This window comes from Oncorhynchus gorbuscha, linkage group LG24 (genome assembly GCF_021184085.1).
Source record: "Oncorhynchus gorbuscha isolate QuinsamMale2020 ecotype Even-year linkage group LG24, OgorEven_v1.0, whole genome shotgun sequence".
Classification (NCBI taxonomy): Eukaryota; Metazoa; Chordata; class Actinopteri; order Salmoniformes; family Salmonidae; genus Oncorhynchus; species Oncorhynchus gorbuscha.
Genome location: NC_060196.1, coordinates 12581013 through 12602053, shown reverse-complemented (window position 1 = coordinate 12602053; position 21041 = coordinate 12581013). Strand labels below are relative to the sequence as shown.

The following is a 21041-nucleotide window of genomic DNA, read 5'->3' as shown; positions in this document are numbered from 1 at the left end:
GGATGACTAGGTGAATGTGTTTAAAATACCTCGGGCCCAGATATTTTCTGAGTGGGCTGTAAGTGTAAACACTGTCCAAATCAGCATGATGGATGAGATTGAGTGGTTTATAACTGAAGTTCCTATGTTCTCTCTCTCTCTTGGTTCCGGTCTCTCTCTGTTTCACTCTCACTCCCTCTCTGTCACACACACACGCGCACACCTCTGGTCTACGTCGCACTCCTTCATCCTCCAGTCCATGATGTAGCCAATCAGAGGACAGGTGAGGAGGCAGAGCAGCTGCAGGGAGCCAAACACTGACGAGTAGAAACCCACTGAGGAGAGGAGACCCACGGTCAGAAAACACACACACACGTACGTAGTCACTAAACAGTACAACACACACAGGCCCTCTCGCTCGCTCTCACAAACCCGAACGCACGCACGCACACATTCACAAACACACAACTCTCTCCACACACACAATGGAATGTCCAGTGGAATGTTCCAATGGAATGTCTCATTCTCTCACCTTGTGTCTCTGCCTCCATCAATAGATCCTTAGAGGCTGAAAACAGAAAACACACAGAAAGTCATGGAAGTCCCAAATTCCCACCCACTAACATCATAACAAATCACAGATGCCATTCTCCTACAACTGTGACCATTCAGTGCCACAGATATTCAAGTCAAATGTTTTTTTTACAGCGCATTTCACATCTCAATATAGATGAAGATATGTGGCAGACTGACCTCTGCGCTCACATTTTGTGTCACGTCACTTAATATGGGAAACAAAAGGTGAGCCATTAGCAAATCAGTCTTGCTAATGTGACAGTGCCCACATCTTAAAACCGTTACAAGTGATTGGTCCTTACGGTGTGGGTCTCCGTGGGTAACCAGGAATTCCAGCATCCTGTTCATGGCGCCCATAAAGAAGATGATGCGCAGCTGGGTCATTGCCATGGTGATGAGACTCCACAGGAAGATGGGCGAGCAGACTGAACTACGAAACGGAGGGCCACCTGTCAGGGGAAAGAAGGGGCGGTGGTAAGAATTCAACATGAGATCATGATACTTGGGTAAGTTTCATTGTCAATTTGTTAACACATTTGTATTAAAAAGTTGAACAGAGATTTTATAGTAGGGTTGAGCTCAATATCGTCCATTGATTCTGGTTGGTGAGTGAAGCCCTGGAAGACCAGCTCTGACCGGTTCTGACCAGTTCCATTTAACTGTATCCGGTTCTAAGCAGTTACAGTGCCTTGCGAAAGTATTCGGCCCCCTTGAACTTTGCGACCTTTTGCCACATTTCAGGCTTCAAACATAAAGATATAAAACTGTATTTTTTTGTGAAGAATCAACAACAAGTGGGACACAATCATGAAGTGGAACGACATTTATTGGATATTTCAAACTTTTTTAACAAATCAAAAGCTGAAAAATTGGGCGTGCAAAATTATTCAGCCCCCTTAAGTTAATACTTTGTAGCGCCACCTTTTGCTGCGATTACAGCTGTAAGTCGCTTGGGGTATGTCTCTATATCAGTTTTGCACATCGAGAGACTGAATTTTTTTCCCATTCCTCCTTGCAAAACAGCTCGAGCTCAGTGAGGTTGGATGGAGAGCATTTGTGAACAGCAGTTTTCAGTTCTTTCCACAGATTCTCGATTGGATTCAGGTCTGGACTTTGACTTGGCCATTCTAACACCTGGATATGTTTATTTTCGAACCATTCCATTGTAGATTTTGCTTTATGTTTTGGATTATTGTCTTGTTGAAAGACAAATCTCAGTCCCAGTCTCAGGTCTTTTGCAGACTCCATCAGGTTTTCTTCCAGAATAGTCCTGTATTTGGCTCCATCCATCTTCCCATCAATTTTAACCATCTTCCCTGTCCCGGCTGAAGAAAAGCAGGCCCAAACAGTGGGGATGGTGTGTTCAGGGTGATGAGCTGTGTTGCTTTTACGCCAAACATAACGTTTTGCATTGTTGCCAAAAAGTTCAATTTTGGTTTCATCTGACTTGTGCAATATACGACTGATTGTTGTCCTATGGACAGAGTCTCCCATCTCAGCTGTAGATCTCTGCAGTTCATCCAGAGTGATCATGGGCCTCTTGGCTGCATCTCTGATCAGTCTTCTCCTTGTATGAGCTGAAGGTTTAGAGGGACGGCCAGGTCTTGGTAGATTTGCAGTGGTCTGATACTCCTTCCATTTCAATATTATCGCTTGCACAGTGCTCCTTGGGATGTTTAAAGCTTGGGAAATCTTTTTGTATCCAAATCCGGCTTTAAACTTCTTCACAACAGTATCTCGGACCTGCCTGGTGTGTTCCTTGTTCTTCATGATGCTCGCTGCGCTTTTAACGGACCTCTGAGACTATCACAGTGCAGGTGCATTTATACGGAGACTTGATTACACACAGGTGGATTGTATTTATCATCATTAGTCATTTAGGTCAACATTGGATCATTCAGAGATCCTCACTGAACTTCTGGAGAGAGTTTGCTGCACTGAAAGTAAATGGGCTGAATAATTTTGCACGCCCAATTTTTCAGTTTTTGATTTGTTAAAAAAGTTTGAAATATCCAATAAATGTCGTTCCACTTCATGATTGTGTCCCACTTGTTGTTGATTCGTCACAGAAAAATACAGTTTTATAACTTTGTTTGAAGCCTGAAATGTGGCAAAAGGTCGCAAAGTTCAAGGGGGCCGAATACTTTCGCAAGCCACTGTATGTCTAGTTCTGACTGGTTCTCTAACAAGCTCTATCTGGTTCTAACCGTTTTTGTTGTGCTATTCCTCACCCTGTGTCTGCTCTCCAGGTGGGAGGTGCTCTGAAGAGGGATCTGCCTCCTGCTGCTTCGGCGCCATCTTCTCTCCCAACGTGGTCACATGACTGTAGAATCTGTCCCCCGTCAGCTTGTCATCCATCACCGTGCCACTCAGCTTCACCTCCTTGCTGAGGGAGCAAGGAGAGAGAGAAGGGGAAGGAAGTGAAGTGAAATGAGTGAGGAATTGGAGCAAACCTCCCTCTGTAATTCAATGATTTGGGTCACTGTAACAGTCTATAACATTAGAGTTACGTCATGTAATGTTGTGTTATTATAGTAACGTTGTCATGGATACTGACGTGTAGCTGATCTCCTCGGGTGCGGGGAAAGCCTCCATCGGCCAATTAAGGAAGCAGTTGAGGAAGACGAGACCGGCTAGCCCCGACCACACCCACATGATCACCCTGAAGGACACACCTAGATCATAGATCAACTGGAGAGAAGAAACAGAGGGAGGGAGAGAGTGAAGTACGGGAAAGAGTTTAGCAAATTGAACTATAATATATCACAATATCAAATAAAGCCGTCAAGTAAGGCCTTTCTGTGAAACTTCAATCAATCAGCATTTGCCACAAGGTGCTTACCGTAACAAACACTGACCTAAACTCCCAGAGGGAACTGAGGAGTTAACTCTCCTACCTTGACTCCAGGGAATGTGACGGCTGAAGAGGCGTAGGAGCCGATCATTAGAGACAGGATGGTGGAGCGCACGTTCCCAAACATGTTGGGTAACTAGGAGACAGAGAGAGAGAGAGGGGGAGAGACAGCAAGAGAGACAGAGAGAGGGAGAGAGAGAAGAGGGAGAGAGAAGAGAGGTAGAGAGAGAAGGGAAGTAGAGATGAGAGGTGGAGAGAGAGGGAGAGAGAGATAAGAGAGAGAGAGAAACAGAAAGATCACAGGTGAGCACAGTGACTGTATTAATTGAGTCCGTGTACAGTGCCTTCAGAGTGTATTCATAACCCTTGACTTATTCCACATTTTTTTGTGTTCAAAATAGATTAAATAGATGTTTCTTTTCCTCACCCATCTACACACATTTCCCCATAATGACAAAGTGAAAACATGTTTTTAGAACATTTTTCAAACTGATTGAAAATGAAACACAGAAATATCAAATGTACATACAGTGGGGAGTATTTGATACATCTGACGATTTTGCAGGTTTTCCTACTTAGAGGTCTGTAATTTTTATCATAGGTACACTTCAACTATGAAAGACGGAATCTAAAACAAAAATCCAGAAAGTCACATTGTATGATTTTTAAGTAATACATTTGTATTTTATTGCATGACATAAGTATTTGATACATAAGAAAAGCAGAACTTAATATTTGGTACAGAAACCTTTGTCTGCAATTACAGAGATCATTTCCATTTCCTGTAGTTCTTGACCAGGTTTGTACACACTGCAGCAGGATTTTGGCCCACTCCTCCATACAGACCTTCTCCAGACCCTTCAGGTTTCGGGGCTGTCGCTGGGCAATATGGACTTTCAGCTCCCTCCAAAGATATAATAATAATATAATATATGCCATTTAGCAGACGCTTTTATCCAAAGCGACTTACAGTCATGTGTGCATACATTCTACGTATGGGTGGTCTCGGGAATCGAACCCACTACCCTGGCGTTACAAGCGCCATGCTCTACCAACTGAGCTACAGAAGGACGTTCTATTTGGTTCAGGTCTGGAGACTGGCTAGGCCACTCCGGGACATTGAGATGCTTCTTACGGAGCAACTCCTTAGTTGCCCTGGCTGTGTGTTTCGGGTCGTCGTCATGCTGGAAGACCCAGCCACGACCCATCTTCAATGATCTTACTGCGGGAAGGAGGTTGTTGGCCAAGATCTCGCGATACATGGCCCCATCCATCCTCCCCTCAATACGGTGCAGTCCTCCTGTCCCCTTTGCAGAAAAGCATCCCAAAGAATGATGTTTCCACCTCCGTGCTTCATGGTTGGGATGGTGTTCTTGGGGTTGTACTCATCCTTCTTCTTCCTTCAAACATGGCGAGTGGAGTTTAGACCAAATAGCTCTATTTTTGTCTCATCAGACCACATGACATTCTCCCATTCCTCCTCTGGATCATCCAGATGATCATTGGCAAACTTCAGACGGGCCTGGACATGCGCTGGCTTGAGCAGGGGGACCTTGCGTGCGCTGCAGGATTTTAGTCCATGATGGCGTCGTGTGTTACTAATGGTTTTCATTGACACTGTGGTCCCAGCTCTCTTCAGGTCATTGACCAGGTCCTGCCGTGTAATTCTGGGCTGATCCCTCACCTTCCTCATGATCATTGATGCCCCACGAGGTGAGATCTTGCATGGAGCCCCAGACCGAGGGTGATTGACCGTCATCTTGAACTTCTTCCATTTTCTAATAATTGCACCAACAGTTGTTGCCTTCTCACCAAGCTGCTTGGCTATTGTCCTGTAGCCCATCCCAGCCTTGTGCAGGTCTACAATTTTATCGCTGATGTCCTTACACAGGATGCATGCTTACATGCTTTGTAAGTAGGTAAACCTGCAAAATCGGCAGTGTATCAAATACTTGTTCTCCCCACTGTATCTATTCACAACCCTGAGTCAATTCTTTGTAGAAGTACATTTGGCAGTGAATACAGCTGTGAGGCTATTTGGGTAACACCTGGATTGTACAATATTTGCCCATTATATATTTTTTGTAATTATTCAAGCTCTGTCAAGTTGATTGTTCAAATCAAATCTATCACAGTGCAGGTGCATTTATACGGAGACTTGATTACACACAAGTGGATTGTATTTATCATCATTAGTCATTTAGGTCAACATGGGATCATTCAGAGATCCTCACTGAACTTCTGGAGAGTTTGCTGCACTGAAAGTAAAGGGGCTGAATAATTTTGCACGCCCAATTTTTCAGTTTTTGATTTGTTAAAAAAGTTTGAAATATCCAATAAATGTCGTTCCACTTCATGATTGTGTCCCACTTGTTGTTGAATCTTCACAAAAAAAATACAGTTTTATATCTTTATGTTTGAAGCCTGAAATGTGGCAAAAGGTCGCAAAGTTCAAGGGGGCCGAATACTTTTGCAAGGCACTGTACCTTAGCTTTCTTGGGAACAGGAACAATGGTGGCCCTCTTGTAGCATGTGGGAACAGCAGACTAGGATAGGGATTGATTGAATATGTCTGTAAACGTACCAGCCAGCTGGTCTGCGCATGCTCTGAGGACGCGACTAGGGATGCCCTCTGGGCCGGCAGCCCTGTGAGGGTTAACACGTTTAAATGTTTTACTCACATTGGCTGTGGTGAAGGAGAGCCTGCAGGTTTTGGTAGCGGGCCGTGTCGGTGGCACTGTATTGTCCTCAAAGCGAGCAAAGAAGTTGTTTAGTTTGTCTGGGAGCAAGACATCGGGGTCCGCAACGGGGCTGGTTTTCTTTTTGTAGTCCGTGATTGATTGTAGTCCGTGATTGACTGTAGACCCTGCCACATACCTCTCGTGTCTGAGCCGTTTAATTTCGACTCTACTTTGTCTCTATACTGACACTTAGCTTGTTTGATTGCCTTGTTGATCATAGCCAGACAGACATTTTCATGTCTTTCCATAGATTTCCATGCTGATTTCAGTCAAACTGTAACTAGGCCACTCAGGAACATTCAACGTTGTCTTGGTAAGCAGCTCCAGTGTAGATTTGGCCTTGTGTTTTAGGCTATTATCCTGCTTAAAGGTGAATTCATCTTGTCAATGACTAGCATACCCATAACATGATGCAGCCACCACCATGCTTGAAAATATGAAGAGTGGTACTCAGTGATGTGTTGGATTTACGCCAAACATAACACTTTGTATTCAGGACAAAAAGTTAATTTCTTTGCCCCATTTATTTGCACGTTTACTTAATTTCCTTGTTGCAAACAGGATGCATGTTTTGGAATATTTGTATTCTGTTCATGCTTCCTTCTTTTCACTCTGTAATTTAGGTTAGTATTGTGGAGTCACTACAATGTTGTTGATCCATCCTCAATTTTCTCCTATCACAGCCATTAAACTCCGTAACGGTTTTAAAATCTCCATTGGCCTCATGGTGAAATCTGAGAATTTTCCTTCCTCTCTAGCAACTGTTAGGATGGACACCTGTATCATTGTAGTGACTGGGCGTATTGATACATCATCCAAAGTGTAATTAATAACTTCACCGTGCTCAAAGGGATATTCAGTGTCTGCTTTTTTTTTTTTAAATATGTTTTACAATTCTATCAATCGGTGCCATTCTTTGCGAGGCATTGAAAAACCTCTCTGGTATTTGTGGTTGAATCTGTGCTTGAAATTCACTACTCAATTTAAGGATCTTAGAGATAATTGTATGAGCAGAGATGGGGTAGTCATTCAAAAATCATATTGATCACTATTATTGAACAATTTATGCAATTTATGTGATTTGTTGTTGCACATGTTTTACTATTTACTTATTTAGGTTTGCCATAACAATGGGTTGAATACTTATTGACTCAAGACATTTCAGCTTTACATTTTTTTTTTTATAAAATAAAATAAATGTTCTACAAACAAAATTCCACTTTGACGCTATGGGGTATTGTGTGTAGATCAGTGACACAAAATCTAAATGTAATCCATTTTAAATTCAGGCTCTAACACAACTAATTGTGGGAAAAGAGTGTGAATACTTCCCGAATGCACTGGAAGTGCTCGAGATGCAATTCTACGAAAGTAAACACCAGGTGGTGATATGAGCTGATCATCTTTATGGAGAGGGCCCTGACACGCAGCATTGCAACACGTGTTAGGTCAGTTACTCTGCAGTTTTAGGAGACACATGCTAGCCTGAGGCAGGGGGAATAGCCTCGCTTTGTATTCACAGCCTCTGACTCGGCATATAATATCACAGTGCTGATTTTTGATGTTTTTTTGGTTGCTGGCACTTTTGCAAAACTAGCAGTTTAACTTGGAAAAAGGTAGAAAATATGGACATATGGGGTTGTGAATAAACAAATACCACACAAGTCGCCTTGTAGATGCCTTCTTATTTTCCTCACTTATTCTCTCCCTCTTCTTGTCTCTGTTGGAGGACTTTGTGCAAGTACTGAGTGTCTGCGTGCCAAAAACAATGCATGTGCTGCTGTGTGTGTGTGTGTGTGTGTGTGTGTGTGTGTGTGTGTGTGTGTGTGTGTGTGTGTGTGTGTGTGTGTGTGTGTGTGTGTGTGTGTGTGTGTGTGTGTGTGTGTGTGTGTGTGTGTGTGTGTGTGTGTGTGTGTGTGTGTGTGTGTGTGTGAGAGAGAAATTGTGCAGGTGGCACAGTAGAAGCTGCTGAAGTAATGCCCAACACACAAGACACACGCAACAGCTGTGATTCCCCCCCCCCCCCCCTACGCCGTGCCAACGACTCTGTGCCAGTGCCAGTCTATGCAGATAAAAAAAAGGACATACTGATAATAACACACATCACATCAGGCCATGTCAGCACCACTCTCCCTTTGGAAAACGTCCTGTTTACCACAGCGGGCTTTCCTGGTAGCCTCGCAAGCCGCCTGATGTCGGGAGCTCACATGAATGTTTGCTGCACGGAGCGGTAATTAGTCAGGCTACTTTGCTGGACTAAACGCAAGTTAAATATAGTGACAACACCATACTGCATTGGCACACTGAGCTTCGATACATACCAGAATTGTGATGAGATTTCTCTATGGAGGCTTAAATCAAATCTTTGTGATTGTACTTTTATACAATGTAAAAAATATTTTAAAAAGAGACTCAGAGCTGTTTGCACTTCTCTATGTAGATATGCATTACGATTTGAAGTAGCACCCTATTTGCTATATAGCGCACTAATTGTGACCACTATGTAGGGAATAGGGTGCCATTTCGGATGCAAACTGTGTCAGCTCACACTGTGCCGAGCGGAGCTTAAAGAGATTTATCAAACAGCATTGTGTTAGCCTCTATTTAAAGACGTGCATAACAACCAGAATCTATGAAGACAGCATCGTTGTAAACAAGTTGTATGAATCATTCATATCAACAATAACTCTGTGTATCTTTCCCTTCTGTCATCCCTCCACTATCTGTTCAATGAGAATCAGAAAATAGGAAAAGGGTGGGAGTTTTCACTCCTTAAAAAAAAAAAAAGATTCTCCAGATGCTTGGGCAGTTATCTCTAACAATTAAATGCAACATTGTATAAAAATAAACAGGAAGAAGCCAAACAAACACACACACACACACACACACACACACACACACACACACACACACACACACACACACACACACACACACACACACACACACACACACACACACACACACACACACACACACACACACACACACACACACACACTTTGACACTCTACTTCAAGATATTTCCTGTTATCCACAACAGTCTCTCTCCCTGTTTCACATCCTTATCACTCCCTCTCCCCCCTCCCAATTTAACCCTGCTGATAGTGACATACTAGCCTGTACCACAGTTTTCCGGACCAAGTGACCCGACCAGAAAAAATCGTACACTCACTATATAGAATCCTTGGGGTTCTGATTAAAGAACCCTACAAAAGGGTTCTTTATAGAACCTTAAGGGCTGCTATATGAAGTTATATAATCATTTTTAGTACTATATAGGAACCTTTTTCTAAGAGTGTAGTTTTAGCCAATAACTAGGACCTGCAGGTTTCCCTGGTCAGGTCTTGGCAGAGGTACAGATAAAAAACCCCCATGACCATTCTCTCTCCAGGTACTGTAGGTCAGTGTATGGGTCAAGGGCAGAGCTCCAGCTCGTTCTTAATGACCTATCTGAGGTATTCAGGGGCCTCAGCTACATGCCCCCACACACACTACCAGGGACTAACAGACAGAACCAAAGGTTGACATTATTTAGATGGATGGAACGAAAGAGTCAATGACTAGGAGGGAAACGTTTGAGACGTTTGCCATGTCATGCAGGGCTTTACAGTAAAGAGAGAGAGAGAGGGGTATAGAGACAGAGAGAGGTAGAAAGACAGAGAGAGGGGTAGAGAGAGAGAGGGGTAGAAAGGGAGAGGGGTAGAGAGACAGAAAGAGGGGTAGAAAGAGAGAGAGATGGGTATAGAGACAGAGAGAGAGGGGTAGAGAGACAGAGAGAGGGGTAGAGAGACAGAGAGGGGTAGAGAGACAGAGAGAGAGGGGTAGAGAGACAGAGAGAGGGGTAGAGAGACAGAGAGGGGTAGAGAGACAGAGAGGGGTAGAGAGACAGAGAGTGGTAGAGAGACAGAGAGGGGTAGAGAGACAGAGAGGGGTAGAGAGACAGAGAAGGGTAGAGAGACAGAGGGGTAGAGAGACAGAGAGAGGGGTAGAGAGACAGAGAGAGAGGGGTAGAGAGACAGAGAGAGAGGGGTAGAGAGACAGAGAGAGAGGGGTAGAGAGACAGAGAGGGGTAGAGAGACAGAGAGAGGGGTAGAGAGACAGAGAGAGAGGGGTAGAGAGACAGAGAGGGGTAGAGAGACAGAGAGAGGGATAGAGAGACAGAGAGGGGTAGAGAGACAGAGAGGGGTAGAGAGACAGAGCGGTAGAGAGACAGAGAAGGGTAGAGAGACAGAGTGGGGTAGAGAGACAGAGAGGGGTAGAGAGACAGAGAGGGGTAGAGAGCGAGAGAGAGGGGTAGTGAGAGAGAGAGAAGGGTAGAGAGACAGAGAGAGGGGTAGAGAGACAGAGAGAGGGGTAGAGAGACAGAGAGGGGTAGAGAGACAGAGATAGAAAGTTAGAGACAGAGAGAGGGGTAGAAAGAGAGAGAGAGGGGTAGAGAGAGAGAGAGAGAGAGAGAAAGGTAGAGAGACAGAGAGTGGGGTAGAAAGACAGAGAGAGGGTAGGAGGAAGGGTGAACGAAGATGGCTGAACTCGAGAAAAAACAGGGAGCTTTAAAACAGAATCGGAAAACAACATTCTACAACAAAAACAAAAAGAGGAATGAGATATGTCTCGATTGCCCTGGAGAATGTAAGGTCATATACTGTAGCTCAGGTACCTCATATTGACTGACTGACGGATTGACGGACGGACGTGTGATTTAGGTCAATGGAACGAAAGGGCCTTTACCACCTGGAACTACTGCCACAGACCAGGGGGTTTACAGTGTGTGTGTATATATATATAGAGAAAAGAGGAAAATATATAAATATATATATATGAGAGAGAGAGGGGGGGGGGTAGAGGGAGATAGACGCGTGTCCTTGTGTGTTTTGGGAAGGTGTGGGGGGCAGGGACGAGGCGTGTCGACAGCCCAGTGATCTGATTGGCCGACAGACGTGTGCCAGAATTTAGAGCCAGAAGCAGAACAGCATGTGCCGTGGAGACCCTGAACGGCCAACACACACCCCCACTATTAATCACATTTATACGCTAAGAAAAACAAAAATACACACGTACTATACAGACAAAAAGTATTAATCCTCCCAAAACAACTGCCAACCAACTGCCAACCATATACAGTAATATAGTGTATAATAGCAATAGCTAAAGTAAGCCTTATACAGTGCATTCGGAAAGTATTCAGACCCCTTGACCTTTTCCAAATTATGTTACATTACAGCCTTTTTCTGAAATTGATTAAATTACTTTTTTTGCTTATCAATCTACACACAATAATACACCAAAATGACGAAGCAAAAACAGGTTTTTAAATGTATTAAAAATAAAAAACAGAAAAACATTATTTACATAAGTATTCAGACATTTTGCTATAAGACTCGAAATTGAGCTCAGTTGCATCCTGTTCCCATTGTTCATCCTTGAGATGTTTGGAGTCCACCTGTGGTAAATTAAATTGATTGGACATGATTTAGAAAGGCCCACATGTCTATTTAAGGTCCCACAGTTGATAGTGCATGTCAGAGCAAAAACCAAGTCGTAGGGATTGTCTGTAGAGCTCCGATACAGGATTGTGTCGAGGCACAGATCTGGGGAAGGGTACCAAAACATTTCTGCAGCATTGAAGGTCTTCAAGAACACAGTGGCCTCCATCATTCTTAAGTGGAAAAAAGTTTGGAACCACCAAGACTCTTCCTAGAGTTGGCAGCCCGGCCAAACTGAGCAAAAGGGGGAGAAGGACCTTGTTCAGGGAGGTTGACCAAGAACCTGATGGTCACTCTGACAGAGCTCCAGAGTTCCTCTGTGGAGTTGGGAGAACCTTCCAGAAGGAAAACCATCTCTGCAGCCCCCCACCAATCAGGCCTTTATGGTAGAGTGTCCATTCTTGGACTCCAAGAATAAGGCTGTAACGTAACAAAATGTGGAAAAAGTCATGGGGTCTAAATACTTTCCGAAGGCACTGTGCAGTGCATTCAGAAAGTATTCAGACCCCTTCCCTTTTTACGCATTTTGTTACTTTACAACCTTCATCTAAAATGGATTAAATAAAACAATTCTGATCAATCTACACACAATACCCGTTCGGTGTAGATGGCGACACAATCAGAAGCCTTTATGGGGGTATGAGTCACAGTGGTGCGGCGTGTGTACAGTCGTGGCCAAATGTTGAGGATGACACAAATATTAATTTTCATAAAGTCTGCTGCCTCAGTTTGTATGATGGCAATTTGCATATACTCCAGAATGTTATCAGATGAAGCTGACATGTCAGTGATTCTCTCTTTAGCACAGGTGTGAGTGTTGATGAGGACAAGACTGGAGATCACTCTGTCATGCTGATTGAGTTTGAATAACAGACTGGAAGCTTCAAAAGGAGGGTGGTGCTTGGAATCATTGTTCTTCCTCTGTCAACCATGGTTACCTGCAAGGAAACAAGTGCCGTCATCATTGCTTTGCACAAAAAGGGCTTCAGAGGCAAGGATATTGCTGCTAGTAAGATTACACCTAAATCAACCATTTATCGGATCATCAAGAACTTCAAGGAGAACGGTTCAATTGTTGTGAAGAATGCTTCAGGGCACCCAAGAAAGTCCAGCAAGCGCCAGGACCGTCTCCTAAAGTTGATTCAGCTGCGGGATCGGGGCACCACCAGTACAGAGCTTGCTCAGGAGTGCATCTCCACGCACAGTGAAGCGAAGATTTTTAGAGGATGGCCTGGTGTCAAGAATGGCAGCAAAGAAGCCACTTCTCTCCAGGGAAAACATCAGGGACAGACTGATATTCTGCAAAAGGTACAGGGATTGGACTGCTGAGGACTGGGGTAAAGTCATTTTCTCTGATGAATCCCCTTTCCGATTGTTTGGGGCATCCGGGAAAACGCTTGTCCGGAGAAGACAAGGTGAGCGCTACCATCAGTCCTGTGTCATGCCAACAGTAAAGCATCCTGAGACCATCTCTCTCACAATTTTGCCTAAGAACACAGCCATTAATAAAGAATGGTACCAACACATCCTCAGAGAGCAACTTCTCCAAACCATCCAGGAACAGTTTGGTGACGAACATGGCCTTTTCCAGCATAATGGAGCACCTTGCCATAAGGCAAAAGTGATAACTAAGTGGCTCTGGGAACAAAACATTGATATTTTGGGTCCATGGCCAGGAAACTCCCCAGACCTTAATCCTATTGAGAACTTGTGGTCAATCCTCAAGAGGCGTGTGGACAAATTCTGACAAACTCCAAGCATTGATTATGCAAGAATGGGCTGCCATCAGTCAGGATGTGGCCCAGAAGTTAATTGACCGCATGCCAGGGCGGATTGCAGAGGTCTTGAAAAATAAGGGTCAACACTGCAAATATTGACTCTTTGCATCAACTTCATGTAATTGTCAATAAAAGCCTTTGACACTTTTGAAATGCGTGTATTTATACTTCAGTATTCCATAGTAACATCTGACAAAAATATATGAAGATACTGAAGAAGCAAACTTTGTGGAAACTAATATTTTTTCATATTTTTCATAATATCATTCTCAATTTTTTTGCCATGACTGTACACCGAGTATACCAAACATTAGGAACATCTTCCTAACATTGAGTTGCACCCCCCCCCCTTTCTCTCAAAACAGCCTCAATTTGTCGGGGCATGGTGTCGAAAGCATTCCACAGGGATGCTGGCTCATGTTGACTCCAATTCTTCCCACAGTTGTGTAAAGTTGGCTGGATGTAGTTTGGGTGGTGGACCGTTCTTGATACACACAGGACGCTGTTGAGCGTTTAAAAAAACAAACAGCAGCGTTGCAGTTCTTGACACAAACCGGTGGACCTGGCAACTACTACCATACACCGTTCAAAGGCACTTTATTTTGTCTTATCCATTCACCCTCGGAATGGCACACACACAATCCATGTCTCAATTGTCTCAAGGCTTACTACAAATCATTCTTTAACCCGTCTCCTCCCCTTTATCTACACTGACTGAAGTGGGTTTAACAAGTGACATCAATAAGGGAACATAGCATTCAGCTGGATTCACCTGGTCAGTCTGTGTCATGGAAACAGCAGGTGATCGGTAATGTTTTGTACACTCAGTGTATAGTTAGTTATATCCATTGAATCTATTTCTATAGTTATAATAACCAACATAGGTTGGTCAGAATCAGATCACCAACTACATTTACACATACTCAGGATTGTACTTGGTGATATGGTGTTGCTAGTGATAGACAACATTAAGAGAGAATACAGACTGCGGAGTTTAAACAAAGTTGACATACATTATATACAACTAGTTAGAGTTATAAGAGAATGAGCAGATATACAAATATACAGTAGGTATGCGGTTGACATACAGTGGGTATGCGGTTGACATACAGTGGGTATACGGTTGACATACAGTGGGTATACAGTTGATATACAGTGGGTATACGGTTAACATACAGTGGATATACAGTTAACATACAGTGGGTATGCAGTTGATATACGGTTGACATACAGTGGGTATGCGGTTGACATACAGTGGGTATACGGTTGACATACATTGGGTATACGGTTGACATACAGTGGGTATACGGTTGACATACAGTGGGTATGCGGTTGACATACAGTGGGTATACGGTTGACATACAGTGGGTATGCGGTTGATATATACAGTGTGTATGCGGTTGATATACAGCGGGTATGCGGTTGATATATACAGTGTGTATGCGGTTGATATACAGTGTGTATGCGGTTGATATATACAGTGGGTATGCGGTTGATATATACAGTGTGTATGCGGTTGATATACAGTGGGTATGCGGTTGATATATACAGTGTGTATGCAGTTGATATACAGTGTGTATGCGGTTGATATATACAGTGGGTATGCGGTTGATATATACAGTGTGTATGCGGTTGATATATACAGTGTGTATGCGGTTGATATATACAGTGTGTATGCGGTTGATATACAGTGGGTATGGGGTTGATATATACAGTGTGTATGCGGTTGATATACAGTGGGTATGCGGTTGATATATACAGTGTGTATGCGGTTGATATACAGTGGGTATGCGGTTGATATATACAGTGTGTATGCGGTTGATATACAGTGTGTATGCGGTTGATATATACAGTGGGTATGCGGTTGATATATACAGTGTGTATGCGGTTGATATACAGTGGGTATGCGGTTGATATACAGTGGGTATGCGGTTGATATATACAGTGTGTATGTGGTTGATATACAGTGGGTATGCGGTTGATATATACAGTGGGTGTGTGGTTGATATATACAGTGGGTGTGTGGTTGATATAAGGTTGACATACAGTGTGTATGCGGTTGATATATACAGTGGGTATACGGTTGATATACAGTAGGTATGCGGTTGATATACAGTTAACATACAGTGGATATGCGGTTGACATACAGTAGGTATGCGGTTGATATACAGTGGGTATACGGTTGACATACAGTGGGTATGCGGTTGACATACAGTGGGTATACGGTTGACATACAGTGAGTATGCGGATGACATACAGTGGGTATACAGTTAACATACAGCGGGTATGCGGTTGATATACAGTGGGTATGTGGTTGATATAAGGTTGACATACAGTGGGTATGCGGTTAACATACAGCGGGTATGCAGTTGATATACAGTGGGTATGTGGTTGATATAAGGTTGACATACAGTGGGTATGCAGTTGATATACAGTGGGTATGTGGTTGATATAAGGTTGACATACAGTAGGTATGCAGTTGATATACAGTGGGTATGTGGTTGATATAAGGTTGACATACAGTGGGTATGCAGTTGATATACAGTGGGTATGCGGTTAACATACAGCGGGTATGCAGTTGATATACAGTGGGTATGTGGTTGATATAAGGATGACATACAGTGGGTATGCAGTTGATATACAGTGGGTATGCGGTTAACATACAGTGGGTATACGGTCGATATACAGTGGGTATGTGGTTGATATAAGGTTGACATACAGTGGGTATGCAGTTGATATACAGTGGGTATGCGGTTAACATACAGTGGGTATACGGTTGATATACAGTGGGTATGTGGTTGATATAAGGTTGACATACAGTGGGTATGCAGTTGATATACAGTGGGTATGCGGTTAACATACAGCGGGTATGCGGTTGATATACAGTGGGTATGCAGTTGCCATACAGTGGGTATACGGTTGACATACAGTGGGTATACGGTTAACATACAGTGGGTATGCAGTTAACATACAGCGGGTATGCGCTTGATATAAAGTGGGTATGCGGTTGACATACAGTTAACATACAGTGGGTATACGGTTAACATACAGTGGGTATGCAGTTAACATACAGTGGGTATACGGTCAACATACAGTGGGTATACAGTTAACATACAGTGGGTATACAGTTAACATACAGTGGGTATACAGTTAACATACAGTGGGTATGCAGTTGATATACGGTTGACATACAGTGGGCATACGGTTAACATACAGTGGGTATGCAGTTGATATACGGTTGACATACAGTGGGTATACGGTTAACATACAGTGGGTATACGGTTATCATACAGTGGGTATACAGTTAACATACAGTGGGTATATGGTTAACATACAGTGGATATACGGTTAACATACAGTAGGTATGCAGTTTATATAGAGTTGACATACAGTGGGTACACAGTTAACATACAGTGGGTATACGGTTAACATACAGTGTGTATACGGTTAACATACAGTGGATATACAGTTAACATACAGTGGGTATACAGTTAACATACAGTGGATATACGGTTAACATACAGTGGATATACAGTTAACATACAGTGGGTATGCAGTTGATATATGGTTGACATACAGTGGGTATACGGTTAACATACAGTGGGTATACGGTTATCATACAGTGGGTATACAGTTAACATACAGTGGGTATGCGGTTAACATACAGTGGGTATACAGTTAACATACAGTGGGTATGCGGTTAACATACAGTGGGTATACGGTTGATATACAGTGGGTATGTGGTTGATATAAGGTTGACATACAGTGGGTATGCAGTTGATATACAGTGGGTATACGGTTAACATACAGCGGGTATGCGGTTGATATACAGTGGGTATGTGGTTGATATAAGGTTGACATACAGTGGGTATGCAGTTGATATACAGTGGGTATGCGGTTAACATACAGTGGGTATACGGTCGATATACAGTGGGTATGTGGTTGATATAAGGTTGACATACAGTGGGTATGCAGTTGATATACAGTGGGTATGCGGTTAACATACAGTGGGTATACAGTTGATATACAGTGGGTATGTGGTTGATATAAGGTTGACATACAGTGGGTATGCAGTTGATATACAGTGGGTATGCGGTTAACATACAGCGGGTATGCGGTTGATATACAGTGGGTATGCAGTTGCCATACAGTGGGTATACGGTTGACATACAGTGGGTATACGGTTAACATACAGTGGGTATGCAGTTAACATACAGCGGGTATGCGCTTGATATAAAGTGGGTATGCGGTTGACATACAGTTAACATACAGTGGGTATACGGTTAACATACAGTGGGTATGCAGTTAACATACAGTGGGTATACAGTTAACATACAGTGGGTATACAGTTAACATACAGTGGGTATACAGTTAACATACAGTGGGTATGCAGTTGATATACGGTTGACATACAGTGGGCATACGGTTAACATACAGTGGGTATGCAGTTGATATACGGTTGACATACAGTGGGTATACGGTTAACATACAGTGGGTATACGGTTATCATACAGTGGGTATACAGTTATCATACAGTGGGTATACAGTTAACATACAGTGGGTATATGGTTAACATACAGTGGATATACGGTTAACATACAGTAGGTATGCAGTTGATATACAGTTGACATACAGTGGGTACACAGTTAACATACAGTGGGTATACGGTTATCATACAGTGGGTATACAGTTAACATACAGTGGGTATGCGGTTAACATACAGTGGGTATACTGTTAACATACAGTGGGTATGCGGTTAACATACAGTGGGTATACGGTTGATATACAGTGGGTATGTGGTTGATATACAGTGGGTATACGGTTAACATACAGTGGGTATACGGTTGATATACAGTGGGTATGTGGTTGATATAAGGTTGACATACAGTGGGTATGCAGTTGATATACAGTGGGTATGCGGTTAACATACAGTGGGTATACGGTTGATATACAGTGGGTATGTGGTTGATATAAGGTTAACATACAGCGGGTATGCGGTTGATATACAGTGGGTATGTGGTTGATATAAGGTTGACATACAGTGGGTATGCAGTTGATATACAGTGGGTATGCGGTTGACATACAGTGGGTATACGGTTAACATACAGTGGGTATACGGTTAACATACAGTGGGTATACGGTTATCATACAGTGGGTATACGGTTATCATACAGTGGGTATACAGTTAACATACAGTGGGTATACGGTTATCATACAGTGGGTATACGGTTATCATACAGTGGGTATACAGTTAACATACAGTGGGTATACGGTTAACATACAGTGGATATACGGTTAACATACAGTAGGTATGCAGTTGATATATGGTTGACATACAGTGGGTATGCAGTTGATATACAGTGGGTATGCAGTTGATATACAGTGGGTATGTGGTTGATATAAGGTTGACATACAGTGGGTATGCAGTTGATATACAGTGGGTATACGGTTAACATACAGTGAGTATACGGTTAACATACAGTGGGTATACGGTTGATATACAGTGGGTATATGGTTGATATACAGTGGGTATGCAGTTGATATAAGGTTGACATACAGTGGGTATGCAGTTGATATACAGTGGGTATGCGGTTAACATACAGCGGGTATGCGGTTGATATACAGTGGGTATGCAGTTGATATACAGTGGGTATACGGTTGACATACAGTGGGTATACGGTTAACATACAGTGGGTATACGGTTAACATACAGTGGGTATACGGTTATCATACAGTGGGTATACGGTTAACATACAGTGGATATACGGTTAACATACAGAAGGTATGCAGTTGATATACGGTTGACATACAGTGGGTATACAGTTAACATACAGTGGGTATATGGCTAACATACAGTGGGTATATGGCTAACATACAGTGGGTATACGGTTAACATACAGTGGGTATACAGTTAACATACAGTTAACATACAGTGGGTATGCGGTTAACATACAGTGGGTATACGGTTGATATACGGTTAACATACAGTGGGTATACGGTTGATATACAGTGGGTATGATGTTGATATACGGTTGATATGCGGATGCAATACGGTTGATACACGGTTGACATACAGTAGGTATGATGTTGATATACGGTTGATATACGGTGGGTATACGGTTGACATACAGTGGGTATGATGTTGATATACGGTTGATATTAGCCCAAACAACTACCACTTCCCCTACTGTATTTATTTATTTATTTTGCTCCTTTGCACATTCTTCCACTGCAAATCTACCATTCCAGTGTTTTACTTGCTATATTGTATTTACTTCGCCACCATGGCCTTTTTTTGCCTTTACCTCCCTTATCTCGCCTCATTTGCTCACATTGTATATAGACTTATTTTTCTACTGTATTATTGACTGTATGTTTGTTTTACTCCATGTGTAACTCCATGTTGTTATCTATCTTTATCATGGCCAGGTCGCAATTGTAAATGAGAACTTGTTCTCAACTTGCCTACCTGGTGAAATAAAGGTGAAATAAATAAAATTAAAATTAAATGTTTGATACAGTTACATGAATTCCATTCCAGCCATTACAATGAGCCCGTCCTCCTATAGCTCCTCCCACCAGCCGCTGGTGCGTTCTGGGAACTTGGTAGCTGTGGATATTGTCATTGTTGTGTCCATGTAGAGGAGAAGGATGATGGGTGCGTGTATGTGTGTGCGTGTCTTACCGTGAGGGAGGTGAAGGTCAGGCAGATTCCTCCAAAGCCGTTGAAGGAGACCGCGATGAAAATGAGGGCCGAGAGTTCTGGAGGAGGAACGAGGAGACAAGAGGACAGAGTGAGGGCGATCTATGTGTGCAGTGTAATGTGATAAGCAGAAGTTGTGTTTAATGTCATTTCCTGTACATTTAGTGTTCATTTACATGTGGTTTACAGTTGCTTAGGATTCTTACCTTCAGGGTTATAGGCAGCTCCAGCTATCATGGCACAAGAGAAAGCAAAACACGCGCTGCAAGAGAGAGAGAGTTGATGATGACGCTGACTGGTGAAGACAATGATGATGACGATGGTTGTGAAGATAATGATTAAGGTCACAAAGATGATGAAGATGATAATTGTTTAAATAATATTAATGATGACAATGCTCAATGATAATTGCGATGATAGTAATCACGTAATAATAATAATCACGATGATGACGATGATGAAGATGACAATCCCCGTGTAGATGATGATGATATACTATGATGATGACGACGATGTGTCCCGTCTTTTACCTGCCGAGGAGGCGGAGTGGGCGGGGCCCGTACTTGTCCATCAGGATACCTAGCGGCAGAGTGGCTGCACTCAGCAGGAAGGAGCCAATGGTAAAGCCCAGATTCAACATCTCTTCCTGGTCCACGCAGCTATGCCAGATACCACTGTCCCACGAACTGATGTTACTGAACACTGTCTCATTGTCTGGGGGGGGGGGGGGTGGAGAGATGGAAGAGAGAGGGGGAGAAGGAGAAGGGTAAGGAGGTGGAGAGAGAGAGGGGAGTATACAAGACACAGGAATCCACATGTGCTATAGACATATATTATCTATGGACGTATACAGGGGCAAATCCCAAGTTCCACTGGAGTTAAATTGTCACTTAGTCAAGCATTGATATCAGTGGTAGTTAGGAT

The 21041-nt window shown here is 43.0% G+C and overlaps 1 protein-coding gene across 2 annotated transcripts in view; it reads right to left on the bottom strand.

Annotated features, from left to right (window-relative positions):
* The window catches only part of LOC124012810 (large neutral amino acids transporter small subunit 3-like), a 46903-nt gene that overhangs the window by 9590 nt on the left and 16272 nt on the right, over window positions 1-21041 (bottom strand). For both annotated transcript variants that reach the window (XM_046326783.1, XM_046326782.1), the window contains 9 exons: window positions 20648-20831; window positions 20324-20379; window positions 20100-20176; window positions 3453-3545; window positions 3113-3246; window positions 2787-2941; window positions 858-1004; window positions 512-547; window positions 203-314 (listed from right to left, as the gene is read on the bottom strand). In XM_046326783.1, the coding sequence (XP_046182739.1) occupies window positions 203-314; window positions 512-547; window positions 858-1004; window positions 2787-2941; window positions 3113-3246; window positions 3453-3545; window positions 20100-20176; window positions 20324-20379; window positions 20648-20831 (994 nt within the window). The remainder of the gene's footprint in view (window positions 1-202; window positions 315-511; window positions 548-857; window positions 1005-2786; window positions 2942-3112; window positions 3247-3452; window positions 3546-20099; window positions 20177-20323; window positions 20380-20647; window positions 20832-21041) is intronic.